This window comes from Mustela nivalis, assembly GCF_964662115.1.
Source record: "Mustela nivalis genome assembly, chromosome: 3".
NCBI lineage: Eukaryota > Metazoa > Chordata > Mammalia > Carnivora > Mustelidae > Mustela > Mustela nivalis.
Window position 1 is genome coordinate 116,592,233 of NC_139022.1, and position 21,489 is coordinate 116,613,721.

Consider the following 21,489-nt stretch of genomic DNA (forward strand, 5'->3'; position numbering starts at 1 on the left):
CTCTCTTTTTTTTTTTAATTAAAGAAGATGAGGTTCTTTTTCAAAGATATTCAGAATCTGACTCTCAAAGGCTAAACAGAGCAGGGACCATGTATGACTTTGTATCCCAGTATCTGGTACAATATCTGACCCATAGGAGGATCTTGGTGAGTATCTGCTGAATGAATGAAATGTATCTCTCTGGCCTTAGAGAGTATATCCACACAGTCCAAAAATATATATTTGGAATGGTTTCTGTGTGCCAGCACTGGGGCCATATCAACAAGTAAGACAGAATACAAAGTAAATAAAAAGCAAAATAGTGACAGAGAAGAAGAAACACTACAAAAACTAAGTGGCTCTCTCTGTGTGTCAAATAAATCAACAAATAATCTTAAAAGAGGTGGGGGCAGGCACCTGGGTGGCTCAGTCGGTTAAGCATCTGCCTTCGACTAAGGTCATGATCCCGGGGTCCTGGGATCGAGTTCTGCATCAGGCTCCCTGCTCAGCGCAGAGCCTGCTTCTCCCTCTCCTTCTGCCTGCTCCTCTGTCTACTTGTGCGGGCTCTCTCTCTCTCTCTCTCTCTCTCTGTGTCAAATAAATAAATAAAAAATCTTTACACAACAACAATGAAGTTAGTGGTAAAGAATGATGGGGGCGGTATAGTCAGTGAAGACCATTTTACAAGGCATCAAATATAAGGAGGTCTGGGGGAAATAGTGTTCCTGCCTGAGAGAGTGCCAGGTCTCTATGAGGCAGGGATGAGTTTTGGCGTATTCAAGGAATGGAGAGGAGGTCGGTGTGGCTAGTGTATGGTGGATGAGACAAAAGTGGTAGGAAATAAAAGCTGGAGAGGCAGTGTAAGATCATGTTGAATGAATGTAAGGCCTCAAAAGCCATGATTTTTTTTTTTTTGAAGATTTTATTCACTTATTTGACAGAGAGAGAGAGTGCACACAAGCAGGGGTGAATAGCAGAGGGGGACGGAGAAGGAGGCTCTCCGCTGAGCAGGGAGCCCCATGCAGGGCTTGATCCTAGGACCCTGAGATCATTACCTGAGCCAAAGGCAGACGCTTAACTAACTGAGCTACCCAGTTGTCCCCAAAAGCCATGGATTTTGTTTTTAGTGCCATGAGAGGCAACAAGATCTGGCTTATGTTTCAAAAAGATTGCTCTGATCATCATGTCAGCAGACTATATGGAGAAACCAATGGAAGCTGGCAATGGAGACAGAGAAAAGTGTATGGATTTGGAATTACATTCTGGAAGTAGATCTGATATGCAATTTCTTAGATTGGATGTGGGGGAGTAAAGGAAAGAGTCAAGGGTAACTCCTAGGTTTTGAGCTTGAGCAACTGAACAGATGAGATGAAAACTGGAGGATGACAGCCTTGGAGGAGAACTTAAGACTTTTCTTTGGCTATGTTAAACATGAGTGGTCTATCAGATATATGGGTAGAGGTATCAAGTAGTCAGTTGGAGATTCAAGTCTGGAGCTCAAGGGAGAGGTCACAACTGGAGATTATAAGTTGAGAATCATAAGTATATCAATTGTACTTTATAAAGGCTATGGACTGGAAGAGAATGCCTAGTGTAGATAGAAAAGGAAAGAGGTCCTGTGACTGAGTCTTGGTACCTCCAAGCCCTGTGACAGAATTGTCCAGCCAAGTCCTTCCTAAATTCCTAACTTACAAGAACCATGAGAGGTTTACAAGATTGGAGGAAGCTATGGTCCACATTGGGAAAAAGAACTTACTTAAATTATCAGAATTTTGAGAAGGTGGCCTGAATGTGCATCTCTACTGCCCTGATATGTATATACAACTTTATTCATTTATTTATTTTTAAAAAAGATTTATTTGCCAGAGAGAGAGAGAGAGAGAAAGCGAGCACAAGCAGGTGGAATGGCAGGCAGAGGGAGAAGCATGCACCCTGCTGAGAAAGGAGTTGGATGCAGGACTCGATCCCAGGACCCTGGAATTATGACCTGAGCTAAAGGCAGATGTTTAACTGACTGAGCCACCCAGGCATCCCTCACATACAACTTTAATCCAACTACCAATTACCTCCCCAAATGGTACAGGTTTGATATAAGAAATTAGATGCTTGGAAAACGATTGGAAAGTCTGAAGGTACTTGGCTGGGCCTTCATAAATGTCTCTAGGAATAATTTGTCTGTCCAACAAAAGAGCTATAGTTTGAGGTCTCCATTGCAAACTTGCTGAAAGTAAGAAGTTTTCATTATCAATGAACCTTCATCTCAGCCTATGAAGCTTGATAATGGATTCTCGAACAATGATATAGGATGATCTCATAGTTCCATGACCCTTTCTTGATAGTAACAATAGTGAAAAGCCATAGGAATATGATCTTCACTGCACTTCTGTCTTCCAAATCTTTGATAAGACATCTTTGGCAGGATTGGATTTGTATCCATATTGTAGCCAACAAGAGGATGTATATGGCAGAGACTGAGCAATCTAGGACAGGGCTTATTTTCACAGGGTCAGTGAAGTATGGACAAAGCTAGGGTAGAGAAGCAAGATAATTCTTCATAAACTTAAGGAATGTAGGAGAAGTAGTATTTGGGAGATAAATGATCGTGATACCTCAATTTAAGTTACTGTCTTTAGGAGACTTAATGTGTCTTAAGTTGCCTTAGGATACTTAGGTTCTGAATAGCTGGTCACTGCACGACTAAACAACCTCCTATATTCCAGTTAATGGTGAACACTGCTAGTCTATAATGACTTGCTATTCCTTGGTCCCAAATGTGGCCTTAGAATCTTCAACTCAGCTCCACAGAAATTCACCAATTGTCTGAAGATGGTCCTCAGAGATGTAACCAATTTAATAGCCTGCTTATTAGGGCTTATTGGGAAGTAGTGGATTTCTAGGTACAGCTATAGTTAGAAAGCAGCATACAACAAAAGATCCTAGTAAAAGCAAAGTGGATATAACCTACCAGAAGGTCAGATTTGTTAAGCAGTGTAGTCTAATGGGCAGGGTGGTCTACAAGAATACATTGGACAGTTAGCCCCATTAAGATTACTTAGCCTCAGTACTTCTATTTTGTGAAACCATATTATTGATGGTCTGAAAAGGCTCAAATTTTAGCACAGAAAAAAAGTATGAAGAAAGCAAATGTAATGGTATTGATGATGTGGTGTTAAAAATTTTTCTACTTAGGGGGCACCTGGGTGGGCTCAGTTGGTTGGATGGCTACCTTCGGCTTGGGTCATGATCCCAGGGTCCTGGGATGGAGCCCCAAATCAGGCTCCTCGCTCAGCGGGGAGCCTGCTTCTCTCTCTCCCTCTCCCTGCTACTCTGCCTGCTTGTGCTCTCTCTCTCTCTGTCAAACAAATAAATTAAATTAAAAAAATTTTTTTTATACTTAGAACACATATAAAACAAGAGTTCAAGGGTGTCATGGTGGCTCAGTAGGTTAAGTATCCAACTCTTGATTTTGGCTCTGGTTGGGATCTCAGGGTCATGGTATTGAGCCCCTCATTGGACCCCCACACTGGGCATGGAGCCTGCTTGAGATTCTCTCTTTCCCTCTCCCACTCTGCTTCCTATTCTCGCTCTGTCAAAACAAAAAATAAAACAAACAAAACAAAAAAGCAGAGTTGATCTGAAAGTACAATAAATGAAATGAAAAATTCACGAGAATATCAACATCAGATTTTTACGAGAAAATCAACATCAGTAGCAGAAGAAAGAATCCGTGAACTTGCAGATAGATCAATAGAAATATTCAATCTGAAGAGGCAAAAAAAAAAAAAAAAAAAAAATAAGATGAATAATGAATAGAGCCTTAGAGACTTGTGAGATACAAAGCACACCAAACAAATATATATGGGGAAATTTCAGGAGAGAAAGGAGAAGAAAAAAAAAATATTTGAAGAAACAATGTTTGAGGGACGCCTGGGTCGCTCAGTGGGTTAAGCCTCTGCCTTTGGCTCAGGTCATGATCCCAGCATCATGAGATCAAGCCCCATATCAGGCTCCCTGCTTGGTGGGAAGCCTGCTTCTCCCTCTCTCACTCCCCCTGCTTGTATTCCCTCTCTTGCTGTGTCTCTCTCTGTCAAATAAATAAATAAAACTTAAAAAAAAAAAAAGAAAAAGAAACAATGTTTGAAAACTCCCCCATATTTGATTGAAGAAAAACAATCCATACAGCCAAAAGTCTCAAGTCTCTTGAGGTACGTGGGTGGCTCAGTCAGCTAAACTTCTGCCTTCCACTCAGGTCATGATCCCTGTCCTGGGATCAAGCCCCACATCAGGCTCCCTGCTTAGTAGGAAGCCTGCTTCTCCCTCTCCCTCTGCCTATCACTCCCCTGACTTGTGCACTCTGTCCAATAAAGAAAATCTTAAGAAAAAAAAAAAGTCTCAATCTCTCAAAACATGATAGATACCAAGAAATCTACACCCAGATACATCATAGTCAAACTACTGAAAGATAAAGACAGGGGTGCCTGGGTGGCTCAGTCAGTTAAGTGTCTGACTCTTGGTTTGGCTCAGGTCATGATCTCAGGTCAGCTAGGACTCTACTTAAGGATTCTCTCCCCCTGTCCCTTCACCTGCTTGTAGTCTCTCTCACTCTCTCTAAATTAATACATAAATATTTTTTTTAAAAGAAAGATAAAGGGGTGCCTGGGTGGCTCAGTGGGTTAAAGCCTCTACCTTCAGCTCAGGTCTTGATCCTAGGATCCTGGGATCAAGCCCCACATCGGGCTCTCTGCTCAGCAGGGAGCCTGCTTCTTCCTCTCTCTCTGCCTGCTTGTGATCTCTGTCTGTCAAATTAATAAATAAAATCTTTAAAAAAAAAAAAGATAAAGACAGGAACTCCTTAAAGTAGCAAAAGAAAAATGACTCATCATACATAGTGGAATAATTTGATTGACTTCCTATCTGTAACAATGAAAGCCACAGGGCAGTGGAATAACAGTAGTGAGAAGATCAAAACTGTCAACCAATTACTCCATGTCTAGCAAAACTATCCTTTAAACATTATGCTAAGCAACAGAAGCCAGTCACAAAAGGCCACATATTATACAATTTAATTGATATGAAACATCCAGAATAGGCAAATCTATAGAAAGAGAAAGGGAATGAGCAGTTGCCAGAGGTGACTGCTAATAAGTATAGGACGTCTTTCTGGGGTGATGAAAATGTTCTGAAATTATTGGTGATGACTGCACAATTCTGTGAATATACGAAAAACCACTGAATTTTACAAGGGTGAATTTTATGGTAGATGAATTATGTACCAATAAAGATGTTACTTTATTTAAAGAAGTTTTTTTAAAGATTTTACTTATTTATTTGACAGAGAGAGAGACAGAGAGGGAACACAAGCAGGGGAGTGGGAGAGGGAGAAGCAGTCTCCCTGCTGAGTAGAGAGCCCGATGTGGGGCTCCATCTCAGGACGCTGTGCTCATGACGTAAGCCGAAGGCAGATGCCCAACAACTGAGCTACCCAGGCGTCCCAACATGTTATTTTAAAAAATTATTCTTTAAGACTGAAAGCAAAATAAAGACATTCCCAGATAAAGACTGAGAGAATTCACTGCTAGCAGGTTTGCTTTGCAAAAAATACTAAAGGAAGCCCTTCTGGCCGAAAGCAAGTGGTACTAAGTGGTAACTTGAATCCAGAGGAAGAAAAAAAGAATACCAAAAATGGTAAATATGTGGGTTAATATAAAAGACATTATAAATATTTTTGTTTCCTAAATTCTCTTAATTTCTTTAAAAGACAAACTGTATATGGGTCCCTGGGTGGCACAGTCAGTTGGGCGCCCGACTCTTGGTTTCAGCTTAGGTTGTGATCTCCAGGTTGTGAGATGGAGCCCTGCCTCTGGCTCCACACTTAGCAAAGCCTGCTTGAGATTCTCTCTTTCCCTCTCCCCTCCCCATCGTGCACCCTCTCGCTCTAAAATAAATAAATCTTGGGGCACCTGGGTGGCTCAGTGGGTTAAGCCTCTGCCTTCAGCTCAGGTCATGATCCCAGGGTCCTGGGATCGAGCCCCGCATCGGGCTCTCTGCTCAGCGGGGAGCCTGCTTCCTCCTCTCTCTGCCTGCTTCTCTGCCTACTTGTGATCTCTGTCTGTCCAATGAAAAAATAAAATATTTTTTAAAAAAATAAAATAAATAAATCTTTAAAAAAAGGCATATTGTATAAATCAATAATTATGACACCGAATAATTAGGTTTATAATATATATTGACGTAATATATATAACAATAATATACATGACAATAATACTACAAAGGAGGGGGAGGAATGTAGCACTATTAGAGGAATGTTTTTATATTTTATCAGAATTAAGTTAGTAGTATTAAAAAAAAGTAGTATTAATTTGAAGTAGACTGTGACGAGTTAAGATGCCTCTTGTAGTCCCTTGGGCATTAAGAAAATAAAATAAGGAAAAAAAATATTAACAGAGAAATTAACATGGTTCACTAAAAAATACTTAACGCAAAAGAAGTCAGCAAAGAAAAAAGGAAGAACAAAATGTAAAGGAGATAAATAGCAAAGTAGAAAATGTAAATCTAGCCATATCAATAATGAAATTAAATGTGAATAGTCTTAACAGCCCACTCAAAAGGCAGAGACTGTCAAAGGATAAAAAAGCAAGATCTATATAATGAGATATGATTTTGCAACAAAAAGTAATGAAGTACTAATACACACTACAACTTGGCTAAACCTCAAAAACATGTGGGGGGGGAGCCAAATGCAAAAGACTACATATTGTATGATTTTGTTTATATATAATGTTCAGAAAAGGTAAATTTATAGTGGTTGCCTAGGGCAGGAGGTGAGAGTGGAGATTTAATGTAAACAAGAACAAAGGAACTAACTGAAGCCATAGAAATATTCTAAAACACAACTCTGTACTTTTACTTAAAAAATCATTGCATTGTATAGTTACAATGGGTGAATTTTATGGTATACATAAATTATAACTCAAAGAAAGTGCTAAGAGAAAAACAAAAACAAAAATGAGTAGAATTTAGTGTTAAACAGGGCTCTACCTAAACTTCATATAAATATTGGAAAGTGAGGAGAGTGGGAAAATGAACTAGGTCCTAAATGACACTGTACATTCACACACGCACAAGCAATTCACTTTTTAGAGCACAGCTGCTGTGTTCTCTGCTTCAAGGCCCAAGGGGGTGCCTTCCCTGTCCCTCAAGGACAAAGGTCACTCCCTCTTTGTGCACAACCAATTTTTACACATTCCTCTTCACTGCACCCATTACCTTATACTGAAATTGTTTTGGAGTCTGCTTCTTGGACTAGACTATAAACTCCTTCAAGGCAAGGGACAGTATCTTCCTCCTCTCTAGCTCTGCCGCCCAGCCAGTCCTGGGAACTGAGCAGGTTATCAGAGAATGTTTGTCAAAGTAGTGAAAGGAAAATTGGGATGTGTTTGCAGGGATCTGTACCAAACAAGTCTGAAATTATGTGGGAGAAAGAGAGCCCATATTAATTTAGGCGTCATATTAGACTAGTTTTAAAACTGGAGAAGTATACACAAGGGTATAGGTCTGTGTACCACTCCAAATTTAAACATATCTTCCTTGGATGTGGTCAAAATTCCATTTTATGCCAGGGCAATGAGTTCACAAGCAACATTTTAAAATTCCAAGATTACTCTGCTCACCGAGCAAACAAACCATCTGATTTTACTGCAGATTACTTGACAGGATTAGCACAGAAGGCCAGACAGTTCTTGTACTTCTAGGTTAGAGTTAAGCAGCTATCTCTGCTAAGGACTACAAAGGGGGTCACGCTACCAGGTTAGGCCAGCTCTTTCCATGCTCCTCTACCTCCATCTTACCCAGAGCCAGGTCAAATGCAGAGCAAGCTGGGAACCTTCAGCCCAGAAAGTGCCCGCCCCCCCCCCCCCCCCCCGCCGCCGCCCCGGCCCCGGTGTATTCTGTTCTCCACAACTTCAGTACAAAGAAGCTGGGGCCAAAGTATACCCTGGCCAGTTTCTCAGGCTCCCGGCCCCCATCACATTAAAGGGACCCAGGTAGTAGAGACCAGACGCCTAGAAACAGGAGTAAACCAGGTAGAAGATACCAAGACCAGCAGGAAAAAGGGGGTAAGAACGCCTTCTGGAGTCCTTGGCAGTGTGGGGCACGAGAGAGGGGAGGCAAGCGACACAAGGGGTGGGAGAACCAGGAGACTGGGACGATGTTGAGTCAGGGAGCAATGGTGAGGGGCTAGGAGTCTGGCGGGGAAGATTCTATGGGTCTCAGAAAAGGCACGGATAGGAATTACATTCTACGAGTTTACGATAAGAGCTGTGCTCTGGTGGGTAAGAATGGAAGGGGAAAAAAACCCGAGGCCTGAGTATGAGAAGGCCTTTGACCAGTAGATCAGGGAGACCTCATTCATTGCTGCTGCGGCCTCAATTTTCAAGGGAACGGGCCCACGGTACCCAGGCCCAGCCGGGGTGCACGAGTCAAGAAGTCCCGGGGCGCGTCACGCAAGGGGGCGGGCCGGGCGCCAGGGGGTGTGCCCGGAGACCCAGGGGCTGGGCCGCGTTCCCGCCTCGCGCTTCCGCCACTCCCTTTGAGACCAGCGGGCGAGTGAGGGACTTGCTGCCTCTGAGGTCCCCGGACTCACCTTCCTCCCTTCCCACTGGTTGGGTCCCGGACACTGCTTCCCACAGGCGGCGCGCCCTCTCGCGGTCGAAGCGCAGCCCGTCCGGTTCCCGTCCTTCTCGCTCCTCCGAGCTGTTGTATGGCCGGGCCCCTCCACTGTCCGCGGCCTCCACGGTGCCCAATGCGGGATACTCCATCTTTCCTGCAAGCCCTAACCGGCAGATCGCCACTCATAAAGCTTGGTCTCGCGAGATGTGGGTGGGAGGGTGACTTTGCCAGGCCAACAAATCTCGCGAGGTTTGGGCGCTGCAGACCGCGTTGCGGCGCGGGGCCAGGCGCTTCTCTCTGATGGCTGCTGGGGTGCCTCCTCCGAGTAAGTGCTGTGGAATTGAGTCAGTCGCTGCTTTTACAGCAGCCCCTTCCCTCCGGTATAGGTTCGTGCAGCCCTCGGCTAAAGGTTCTCGCCTTGCTCACCGTCAGCCTTCGACACTTCTCATTTCGTTCTCTTGAAGGCCCTGTTATGTGGGAATATTTTCTACGTTTTACTGTTAGGGAAATTGAAGCCCAGAACCTAGAAATAGTTTACTCAACAGTAGAGCCAGGGCTCCATCTCCGTGATTCTGTTACTGCTGATAATAAATACCATTTGAGTTTCAAGTTCTAATTCCCAGCCCAGATCTCCCCCTTAAACTCTCCAACGTAACTGTCAAATCTGAAAATGTATCCTCTGTCCCCACATGTCCTCCCCCAGTCTTTCCGAGCCACCATCTCTTGCTGAGGTTATTGCAGCTTCTTTACTGGACCTTTCCCTTGCTCTTCAGATATTCTCAGCACAGCAGCCCCAGCAGTCCTCTTACAACACGCCGTATCACGGTACCCTGATGCTTCTCCTCCTCAACAGTTTCCCATCCCACTCTTGGTGAAAAGCCAAAGTCCTTAGTTTAGCCAAAAGACCCTTCGCAGTCTGACTTCCCTTAACCTCCCTGATCTCATCTCCTATTGTGTCAGCCTCCAACACTTTCATTACTGTCTCAGTCACCTTGATCTCCTGGAGGGCGTTTCCCACATATATCCTCATGGCTCAGCCTCTTTCTCTCTTTCTTTCTCCTCCTCCTCCTCCTTCTTTTAAAGAATGTATTTATTTATTTGACAGAGAGAGATACAGTGAGAAAGGGAACACATGCGGGGGGGAGTGGGAGAGGGAGAAGCAGGCTTCTCGCAGAGCAGGGACCAGATGTGGTACTTGATAGGAGGACAGGATTGGGAAATCATGACCTGAGCCAAAGGCAGGCGCCCCTCAGCCTCTCATTTCATTCTCTGGCTCCCCTATCTAAAATTTAACCCCTCCACACACATTTCATGTCCCCCTCTCCTGATTTATTATTTTTTTCCCTCTTTAACACTTAACATTATCAGATATAGTATGTTTTTACTATGTTTGTTTTCCCACTAGTAGCCATGCCCCAAGAAAGCAGAGATTTTTGTTTTGTTCTCAGTTCAGTCCTCAGCATCTTGAAATCGAGCCTGGGCTCTCATAGGTACATACAAAATATATGTTGAATAAATGAAACTTTTGATATAATTACTTTATTTCAACTTCATTTATTCAAATGTTTATTGAGAGTTTACTACGAATTAGAGGTTATTTTGGGCATTGGAATACAGTTGTGAACAAGACAGACAAGGAAGCTGTAATACAGTGTTTTTTATTCTAGTGGAGAACAGTATAATAAGTCAACAGATAGTAATAAGTGCTAAGGAGAAAAATAAAACAGGAATACGTATTGGGTGAATGATGTAGAAGGAAAATTAGAGTGGTTAGAGAAAGCCTCTGAGGAAATGACCTTTTACCTAAGACCTGATGGATGAGAAGTTAAAGACCACGCATGCAAAGAACTGGGGAAGAATGTTCCAGGAAGAGGGAACAGCAGGTCCAAAGTCCCTGCGGCAGGAGTGAACTCGCTCTGTTGGAGTAGCAAAAAGGAGTATGGTTCAAGCCCACTGAACTAGGGGGAAGTGGTATCAGAGGAGGCAAAAGAGAGGTAGGGATAGAGATGTTTCTTGCCTGAGATGACACAGCTCACCAGCGGGATTTACTTATTTATATTACAAATATGGTGGATCAGCTCTGTGTCAGGCCTCGTGCCTGACTCATCTATTAAAATGCTATAGATGATTGATGTTTGTGCAATGTGTTATAGTTTATGAAGCATCTTTAACATACATTGTAACATTTAATCGTTAGGGTGGTTTTCCTATGAAGAATTCTTACTTGACAATAAAGAGAAAAACTGGGAGAGGTGAAGGTTTTTTCAGGATCCCACAGCTAGTTAATGTCAGAGCCCATGCTTGAAAACCAGACCTCAGACTGCAAATACATGTCCTTTTGCCAATACCATATGACCAGCCTAAAAACCAATGACTGTACATTACTTATTTATCTTTTTTTTGTACCTTACTTATTTATCTTAAAGTTTCTAATTAACCAGATTTCCATAGTGTGAGTTATTCAGCTAGAAATCCAAAGGCATAGAGGATATTTTTGTCAAAGTCCCAGAATTCAAGCATATGTCTTTGACATAATAGAGCAAAAAACAGTACCCCTCCCCTCCCTCCAAATCTGATTAGATGCTCAAAACAACTTAGATTATTCTCCAGTGAATGCTGTCATGAGATTTTCTGCTTCTCAGCTCTGTGAACACATCTCTAGTTGTTAGAAGTGACCATAAATTAGGTTTTACTAATAAGATGTGTACAAGCATTATTTGACTCAGAAATTAAGATTGGTCCAAAACAGCAGGGTTTGCTCTTGAGGAAAATTGACAAATCTATGTTGGTGGGGAAGGGGGGAAGAATGATGATCACACACACACACACACATATCTTTGCTGCAATCCTAGTCTACTGCCCAGGATGGGTCATGTTATAGTGTCTTCAGGGCTGCAAGGAAGCATTGTCTTCAGGACATGCCAGGTTTTAAATCAGCAACTTTCCAAGGACAGGTTGACAGTGTAAAGGAGTTTGCTGATCAATAGGTTGGGATTTCCAGAGGGTTTTGAGGAGGGGAAAGAGGAGAATTAGATTCAAATAGAGCTTTCCAACTGTTTCCACGTCACAGTCCACTTAATGTATGCCAAGTTTAGACTAAACAGATAAGGCAGTTTCTTCTCATTACCTAATGGTGGTCCAGGGATTCACAAGTATTCTAGACCCTACTGAGCCACACTTAGGGCAGGAGGGCTGTGAGGTGCAACGGGTGGTCATGATGTTTTACACCCAGACAATATCTGAGGTGAGAAGAATTGGGATTAACTGAACTAATCTCTGAGGCATTAACAGGCAGTCAGTTAAAGTCATGAGATACTCAGCTTGATGTCAGCTGCTCCATTCTGCAGTCATGACCTATGCAACATTAGGTGAATTATTTAACATTTGTAAGTTTGCTTCCTCATCTGTAAAATAAGTAAATGATAGCTGCTTTAAATGAAGATTAACAAAATAATTTCCATAAACTACTTACCACATTGCCTGGCACAGAGTCAATGGTAGTTGTCACCAGTTTATTCTGAAGGCTATATTTTTCTGAAAATTTCACAAATTGATAGTAGGTTCTAGTCTCCATCTTGGTGAAGCTAAACTCTACTTTTCTAGATCTAGCGTTTTAGATCCCATAATTTCTAGAACCAGCTTCAATTACTTTTGCATTTGCTTATGGATCACAGTGACTTAGTTTAGTTTAAGAGACTAAACTAAGCTCCTCAGTATCCAAGGAAATCTAGAGTGGCTTTTTAAAAAAAGATTTTATTTATTTATTAGAGAGAGCAAAGGAGAGGGAGTGGCAGGCAGAGGGAGAGGGAGAAGCAGGCTTCTCGCTGAACAAGGAGTCTGACATGGGACTTAGTCCTAGGCCCCATGACCTGAGCTGAGGCAGATGTTTAACTAACTGAGCCACCCAGCCACCCTTAGAGTGGCTTAAAATGATCCAGTGAAACTCTGTCATCTTCACTGAAGGATTGCCAAGAAATCAATATAGATCTTGAAATGGCATAGTAACTTGAGTCACACTGAATTAACAGGCTTTATTTGGGGCCCACTACATTATATGTCAGTATCTTTGTCCATTTGGGCTACTGTAACAAAATACCATAGACCAAATGGCTTAAACAACAGTTTATTTCTCACAGTTCTGGAGACTGGAAGGTCCAAGATCAAAGTACTAACAGATCTGGTGGCTGGTCTCTGATGGGAGCTGTCTTCCTGATTTATACACAGCTATTTTCTCCCTCTGCCCTTACATGGCAGAAGGAATGATAGAGTTCTCTAGAGTCTCTTGTATAAGGGCACTCATCTCATTCATAAGGGCACTACCCTTCTCACCTTATCAGTTCCCAAAGACCCCACTTCCTAATAGTATCACATTGGGGGTTAGAATTTCAACATCTTAAATTTTAGAGAACAAAAACTGTCTATTATAGCCACGCACTGTACTATACTCCCTTACTGACAATACTTAGTGGCTTCCTGTTGCTCATAGGAGAAAGTTAAAAAGTTAAAATGTCCTACTGTGGTATAAGACGCCCATTATAAAGTCTTTTTCCTTCCCTTTTCATTCCCTTCTTCTTCTTTTAAGATTTTATTTATTTGTTTGAGAGAGAGAGAGAGAGAGAGAGAGCAGGAGCAGCAGGAAGGGGAAGGGGAGGGGCAGAGGAGGAGTAGAGGAGGTAAAGGGGGAGGAACAGGGGAAAGCAGACTCCCCACTAAAATCATGACCAGAGTTGAGGGCAGATGCTTAATTAACTGAGCCACCCAGGCAGCCCTCAACATTAAGTGTCTAATAACCATGTTGTTGCAAGTAACTACAGTTCATTAATTTTTATTTATTTATTTATTTATATTTATTTTTTTAAGATTTTATTTATTTTATTTGACAGACAGAGATCACAAGTAGGCAGAGAGGCAGGCAGAGAGAGAGAGGAGGAAGCAGGCTCTCTGCTGAGCAAAGAGCCCGATGCGGGGCTCGATCCCAGGACCCTGGGATCAGGACCCGAGCCGAAGGCAGAGGCCTTAACCCACTGAGCCACCCAGGTGCCCCTCATTAATTTTTTTTTAAGTAGGCTCCATGCCTAATGTGGGCTTGAACTCACAGCCCTGAGGTCAAGAGTTATTTGCTCCACCTACTGAGCCAGCCCAGCACCCCGAGTTCATTCATTTTTCTCTGTGAGATAATAATCTGTTATGTGAATATACCATAATTGATTTACCTGTTCTAGTGTTGATGGACATTTGAGATGTTTCAGTTATGAACAGAGTTACTATTAACATTCTTCTTTTTTTTTTTTTTTTAAGATTTTAAAATTTTTAAAGGAACCCCTGTACCCAATGTGGAGCTTGAACTCAAAACGCTGAGATCAAGAGTTGCATGCTCTACCAACTGAGCCAGTCAGGTAACCCAGCATTTTTATATTTAACCCCTGGTGCACTTGGGTAGGCATGTCTTAGGATATAAACCTAGGAAATGATTCCCATTTGGTAGGTATGTGAATGTTGTACTTTACAAGCTAATGCCAAATTGTTTTCTCAAGTGGTTGTATCAATTTATATTCTCATCAGCAAAGTATAAAAGTTCCTATTGATTTTCATTCTCTGCAGCACTCGGTACCATCAGACTTCTTTATCTTTTGCTGATCTAACAGGTGTAAATGGTATTAGATGTGTGGTAGGCCTTTTCATTCTATTCTTTATCTCTCCTTTTTTAATTCATCAAACATTTATAAGCATTCTCCATGAAATAGATATTTTGTTAGGTACTAGAGAATTTAATGTCTCTCTTTTTTTCTGATTTACTTTTTTATTGGAATATAACTTACATGGAACAAAGTATACAAGTAAAATCTGGAATAAATTTTAATATATAAACACATGCATATAATCACTACCTATGTTAAGATATATAACATTTCAAGTCCCAAAACGCTCACTGTTCTTCTTCTCAGCCAAAAGGAATCATCCTAAATTCTCCTGTTATAGATTAGATTTGTCTAATCTTGAACATTGTGTAAATGAGTTGTTAATTTTCAAATATTTGGGGGTTTTCTAGATTTCTTATTGTTAATTTCCAGTTTAATCCATTGTGATCAAAGAACATATTCTGTAAGACCTCACTCTTTTGAAATCTTGAGATTTGTTTTATAGCCCAACATATGGTCTATTTGGTGAGCATTCCATTTGTATTTGAAAAGAAAGTGTATTTTGCAGTTGTTTGTATAATGTCATGTAAATATTCAGTTATGTCAATGTAGTTGACAGCGTATTCACATCTTCTTTTTTTTTTTTTAAAGATTTTATTTATTTATTTATTTATTTAGATTTTATTTTATTTATTCACAAGTAGGCAGAGAGAGAGAGAGAGAGGAGGAAGCAGGCTCCCCGCTGAGCAGAGAGCCTGATGCGGGACTCGATCCCAGGACCCTGAGATCATGACCTGAGCCGAAGGCAGAGGCTTAACCCACTGAGCCACCCAGGCGCCCATGTATTCACATCTTCTATATTCTTTTTTTTTTAATATATATTTTAAAGATTTTATTTATTTATTTGACAGAGAGAGATCACAAGTAGGCAGAGAGGCAGGCAGAGAGAGAGAGAGGAGGAAGCAGGCTCCCTGCTGAGCAGAGAGCCTCATGTGGGACTCGATCCCAGGACCCTGAGATCATGACCTGAGCCGAAGGCAGAGGCTTAACCCACTGAGCCACCCAGGCGACCACATCTTCTATATTCTTACTGATTTTTCTTTAGTTCTTTCCATTACTGAGGTAGGGGTCCTTGTGTTCAAATCTTCAACTGTGAATGGATTTGTCTATTTCACTTTTTGGTTTTTTTGGTTTTTTTGCTTCATCTATTTTATTTCTGAATATATAATAGGAAAGTCATATTTTTCAGTTAGACATTTTTATCAGTGTGAAATGCCCCTCCTTATCTCTAGTAATACTTATTATCTAAAGTCTACTTTATCTGATATTAATTTAGCTGAGCTAGCTCTTTTCTGTTTGTATTTACATAGTACATATTTTTCCATCCCATTGTTTTCTGTTCTTTTAACCTTGATCACGTTATATTTAAAATGAATTTCTGTAAATAGTCTGACAGTCTTTTTCTTTTATTTCTAAGAGTGTTTAGCCCCTTTCCATTTAATTTAATTACTGACATTTGAGTTTATTTTTACCATTTTGCTGTTTTCTGTTCACTCCATCTGTTCTTTTCCTTTATTCTCTTGGCTGGTTTTTTGTTTGTTTGTTTGTTTGTTTTTTGCCTTCTTTTGGATTGAACAATATTTTTTATGATTCTGTTTTTTATCCTTTTTTTTATTGGTATTTAACTATTCATATATTTGATCATTATTTCATTATTCTTTTAGTGGTTGCTCTAGAGATTATAATATGCATCCTTAACTCATCACAGTCTACCCTAAATTAGTATTTTCCACACGTCCTGAGTAATGCTAGCACTTTAAAATTGGTTAACTCTAATACTTTCTGCTTCCTGGGTTATTGTTGTCATTTATTTTGTTTAAGTGTATTGTTTTAAATTCCACAAGACATTATTTTTGTTGTTATTTTAAATGGTCAGTATTCATTTATATTTACCAATTTAGTCAACCCTTTTAGGTATTCTTCATTCTGTTTTGCAGTTCCATGTCTCCACCTGGCTCATTTTCCTTCACCTAAGATTCCATTTAGTATTTCTTGTAGTGCCGGTCTGCTCATGATGAATTCTCTCAGTTTTTGGTTGTCAGAAAATGTTCTGTTTTGCCTTCATTAAAAAAATTTTTTTAATGCTGGTGGGGAACTAGGGTAGCTCAGTCAGTAAACCATCTGTCTTCTGCTTAGGTAATGATCCCAAGGTTCTGGGAACTAACCCCTCATCAGGGCTCCCTGCTCAGAGGGGAGTCTGCTTGTTCCTCTCCCTCTGTCCCTCCCTTCCTTCTCCCTCCCCCACTCATGCTCTCTCTTTTTCTTTATCAAAAAAAGGAAATTGCCTTGTTTTTTAAATATTTTATTTATTTATTTGACAGAGAGACAGCAAGAGAGGGAACACAAGCAAGAGCAGAGGGAGAGAGAGAGAAGCAGTCTTCCCACTGAGCAGGGAGCCCAATGTGGGGCTCAATCGCAGGACCTTAGGATCATGACCTGAGCCAAAGGCAGACACTTAATGACTGAGCCACCCAGGCACCCCCAAAAAAGAAAATTATTAAAAAAAAAATAAAATGCTGGTAAGAGCTACATAGCATAAAATTTACCAATTTAAACATTTTTTAAGTGTACAGTTCAGTGGCATTCAGTAATTCACATTATTGTGCAACTACACCCACAATCCATCTCCAGAACTTTTTCATCATCCCAAACTGAAACTCTATACCCATTTAATGGTAACTCTCTATTCCCCACTCCCCTTAGCCCTTGGTAACTACTATTCTACTTTCTGTCTTTATTAATTTGATTTTAGGTACTTAATGTAAGTGGAATCATTTATTTGTCCTTCTGTGTTTGGCTTATTGAGCTTAGTATAATGTTTTTAAGGTTCATCCATGGTGTATTATGTATCGGAATTTTCTTCCTTCTTAAAGCTGAATGAAATTCCTTTGTTTGTATATATATACAAACATATACACACACATATACATATATACACATGTACATATATATATATACTACATTTTGTTTACCCATTCGTTCTTCATTCAGTGGTTATAGGGTTGCTTCTACCTTTTGGCTTTTGTGAATAATGCTGTTATGAACATTGGTGTTCAAATATCTGTTTGAATCCTTGCTTTCATTCCTTTTGGATGTATACCTAGAAGTGGAACTGTGGAATCATATGTAAATTCTATGTTTAACTCTCTGAGGAATTGTCATACTGTTTTATATTTTATAGCGCCTATACATACCATTTTACATGCCCATCAGCAACAGATGAAGGTTCCAGTTTTTCCACATCTTGCCAACACTTGTTATTTTCCATTTCCTTTTTTCAGGTTCCTCACCATTCTTTTTAAAAAAAATTTTTTTAAAGATTTACTTCTTTATTTGAGAGAGAGTGCATGAATGTGCACCCATGTGCAGCATGAGAGTGGGGGTAGGGACAGAAGGAGAGGGAGAAAGAGAGGGGCATACTCCCCACTGAGTGCCAAGCCCAATGCAGGCTCAATCCCATAACCATGAGATCACGATCTGAGCTGAAATCAAGAGTTGGATGCTTAATGACTGAACCATCCAGGTGCCCCTCTCACTATCCCTTACATACTTCTGTGCTTTCTGGTAGAACAGGATGCTCCAGGCTCATCTCATACTTTACCTGCCCAGCCATATAATGGAGCAGAATCAGTCATTTTCCCCAAGAGTCCTGGATCGTTTTAGTGGAGAATAGTATTTAGAAGCCATAGACTAGACACAAGCTATGCTCATTGCCACATGGGTGGTGCTGCTCTCTGTTCTTCTCAGTAGACACATCTATGGCATCCCATTCTAGATCACGTTTTCTTACCCTGTTCAGACTCTGACACCTCAAAATGGGCTACCCCTCCATGGAGGAAACTTCCTTACCCCATTCAGGCTCTCTGACTCTTTAAGCTGGGCTGGCCCCCTATGTGGACAAGCTCCTGAAACTGCACAGGCTCCGAAACTCTATGCTAAGTGGCTGCTCTACAGGATGTTCTTTTTATTCCACTTGGGTTCTACTCCCCACTCTTGGCAACTCTCCTACCTGAATGTTCTCCTTACCCCTTGGGTCTCCATTATTATGTGCTGGGCCACTGTAGCTCTTCACGTCCCAGGTACAAATGCCATTCTTTTTTGTACCACGTTATTGCTTTAGAACTTAATTGTTCAGGAAAGGAGGGAGAAAGAAGTGGAGGGAATGGAAGAGGGCAAAGGAAAAAGAAATTATTATTCTAGTTGAACCTCAGGTTTTTATAACTCTGGTTATTGATTGAGCTCTTATTCTGATAGTTTTTAAAAATTTTTCATCCTTTTGATATCATTCTATAAATCTTTGGAAGCTTATTTGCTTTCTGGCACAAATAAGATAGTCTAGGCTCATCTTGTACTTTCCATGTACCAGACATTATTTAGCCATTCCTTTAAGGAGCCCTGTGTTGTTTGTTTGTTCACTTTTAGTGGGGGAATGATATTAGACAGTACCATCTGGTTGATAGAAAACCCTTTGTTGGGCGCCTGGGTGGCTCAGTGGGTTAAGCCGCTGCCTTCGGCTCAGGTCATGATCTCAGGGTCCTGGAATCAAGTCCCGCATCGGGCTCTCTGCTCAGCAGGGAGCCTGCTTCCTCCTCTCTCTCTCTGCCTGCCTCTCTGCCTACTTGTGATCTCTCTCTGTCAAATAAATAAATAAAATCTTTAAAAAAAAAAAAAAAAGAAAACCCTTTGTTAATGAGGAGACTTAGCTTCTAATTCATTTTGGTGGGTAGCATTTAAAAATACACATTAAAGGGGCGCCTGGGTGGCTCAGTGGGTTAAGCCGCTGCCTTCGGCTCAGGTCATGATCTCAGAGTCCTGGGATCGAGTCCCGCATCGGGCTCTCTGCTGAGCAGAGAGCCTGCTTCCCTCTCTCTCTCTGCCTGCCTCTCCATCTACTTGTGATTTCTCTCTGTCAAATAAATAAATAAAATCTTTAAAAAAAAAATACACATTAAAGTAATTAGTTTATATTGGTATTTTTCCTTTCAGGTTTAATATTAAGGTGTTTTCATTTCATTTTGTTTCCTTGGTTCCTAATATTATTAACATAATTATTTCTTTGCTTTACTCTAAAATATAAAACAAAGTCTAAAATGTTAAATCACTACAAATAATATAAGTGCTGAAGAAAGTTTAGAAGTTTAGAACATCTTTTGTTCTTGGATTGTGTCCCACTTAGGATGTGCAGTCAAAATACTGTTTTCTAAAGTCCTTGAAGTAAATCATTTCTTTATGGGGTAACCAATATGATTCTCAGTTTAGTTAACTTATTTCTATTTATTTTCAACTTAAGGAATTTAAAAAAATATATTTTATTTATTTATTTGACAGGGAGAGAGAGCAATCACAAGTAGGCAGAGAGGCAGGCGGGGGGGCGGGGAATAGCAGGCTCCCCACTGAGTGGAGAGCCTTATGCGAGGCTCCATCCCAGGACCCTGGGATCATGACCTGAGCTGAAGGCAGAGGCTTAACCCACTGAGCCACCCAGGCGTCCCGTCAACTTAAGGAATTTTTAAAAGATTAGGTTTTTTTTTTCCCTTTGACTAGGTAAAACATACACAATCTAGAGGTCAAAACTGCCTTTCACCCATTCCTGCCTCCTTCCAACTCCTTTATCCTTTATTCTGTAAAAGTAATCATTTTTGTTTGTTTATCCTTTCATTTCCTTTTTCAAGTACAAGTAAATATGTATTCTAATTCCTTCTTACTGTTTCTTATATATAAGGTATACTATATACATTTGATCTTTTTAAAGCTTTGCTAAAGCATAATTTACATACCATAAAATTTATGCACTTCTGTGATTACTAGTCTATTTACAGGGTTGTGTGACCATACCCACAGTGTAATTTTTTTAAAAAAGATTTTTCTTTATTTATTTGACAGACAGAGATCACAAGTAGTCAGAGAGGCAGGCAGAGAGAGAAGGAGGCGAAGCAGGCTCCTGCTGAGCAGAGAGCCCAATGCGAGGCTCAATACCAGGATACTGGGATCATGACCTGAGCCAAAGAGAGGGGAGAAAGTCAGAGAGAGAAGCAGACTTACTGTAGAGCAGGGAGCCCGATCTGGGACTAGACCCGGGGACTCCAGGATCATGACCCCAGCCGAAAGTAGTGGCTTAACCAACTGAGCCACCCAGGAGCCCTTTAAGTACTTCTTCTTCTTCTTCTTTTTTTTTTTTGTCAGAGATTTTATTTATTTATTTGAGAGAGAGCACGAGTGGGCTAAAGGGCAGAGGGAGATGCAGGTTTCCTGCAGAGCAGGGAGCCTGATGCGGGACTCGATCCCAGGACTCTGGGATCATGACCTGATCCAAACGCAGATGCTTAACTGACTGAGCCACCCAGGTGTCCCTTAAGTAGATTTTTATTCAAGTATAATATACATATAGAATAATGCATAAATGATAAATATATGTCTTGGCTTGTTTTCATATAGTGAATGCTCTGCTGTAACCAGAATTACCAGCACCAAAATAGGCTTTCTTGTGCCATCTTCCCATGACTACCACCACCACCTACCCTGGGATAATGACTCTCCTGACTTTTAACATCATAGATTAAATTTGCCTTTTTTTGAACTTTATGTAAATGTGACCATATAGTATGTTTGTGTATGTGTGTGTGTGCTTTTTCTTTCCTAATAGTTGTGAGACCAATCAAAATTATTGCATGCAGTTGTAGTTTATTTAATCTTATTACTATTAATTATACAATATTAGTATTGTATAATATTACACAAATAAGTTACCCATTGTACCACAGATGGATATTTGATTTGTTTCTAGCCTTTGGCTATTATATAAACTGTTGTTATCAATATTCTTGTATGTGTCTTTAAAAAAAAAAAACTTAACTTATTTATTTGCCAGAGAGAGAGAGAGAGCACAAGCAGGGGGAGTGGCAGGCAGAGGGAGAAGCAGACTCCCTGCTGAGCTGGGGTCCTAATATGGGACTCAATCCCAGGACCCTGGGATCATGACCTGAGCTGAAGGCAGATACTTAACCAACTGAGCCACCCTGGCGTCCCTCTTGTATGTGTCTTTTGGTGAATTTTTGTACTCATTTCAGAAGCATATTGACCTAGGAACGGAATCACTGGCTCATATGGTATGCATATGTTCTGTTTCAGTAGAATCTACCAA

General features: G+C 40.8%; 2 protein-coding genes across 7 annotated transcripts in view; one reads left to right on the plus strand and one right to left on the minus strand.

Annotated features, from left to right (window-relative positions):
• Positions 1–8,860, minus strand: part of ZNF346 (zinc finger protein 346) — a 34,657-nt gene extending 25,797 nt beyond the window's left edge. For 2 of the 4 annotated variants that reach the window (XR_014309562.1, XM_082723146.1), the window contains exon 1: positions 8,624–8,859. Coding sequence is in view for 2 of the 4 variants with exons in the window: in XM_082723146.1 (XP_082579272.1) it covers positions 8,624–8,798 (175 nt within the window). In the remaining 2 variants the exon portion in view is untranslated. Of the gene's footprint in view, positions 1–8,623 lie in introns of all 4 variants that reach the window. The other 2 variants (XR_014309561.1, XM_082723147.1) reach the window with 2 other exon arrangements.
• A 34-nt stretch (positions 8,861–8,894) lies between these two features.
• UIMC1 (ubiquitin interaction motif containing 1) overlaps positions 8,895–21,489 on the plus strand; it is a 173,772-nt gene continuing 161,177 nt past the window's right edge. For 2 of the 3 annotated variants that reach the window (XM_082723139.1, XM_082723144.1), the window contains exons 1-2: positions 8,895–8,974; positions 13,948–14,045. In XM_082723139.1, coding sequence (XP_082579265.1) covers positions 14,021–14,045 — 25 coding nt within the window. In that variant the 5' untranslated portion in view covers positions 8,895–8,974; positions 13,948–14,020. Of the gene's footprint in view, positions 8,975–13,947; positions 14,046–21,489 lie in introns of those variants that run through there. The other variant, XM_082723142.1, reaches the window with a different exon arrangement.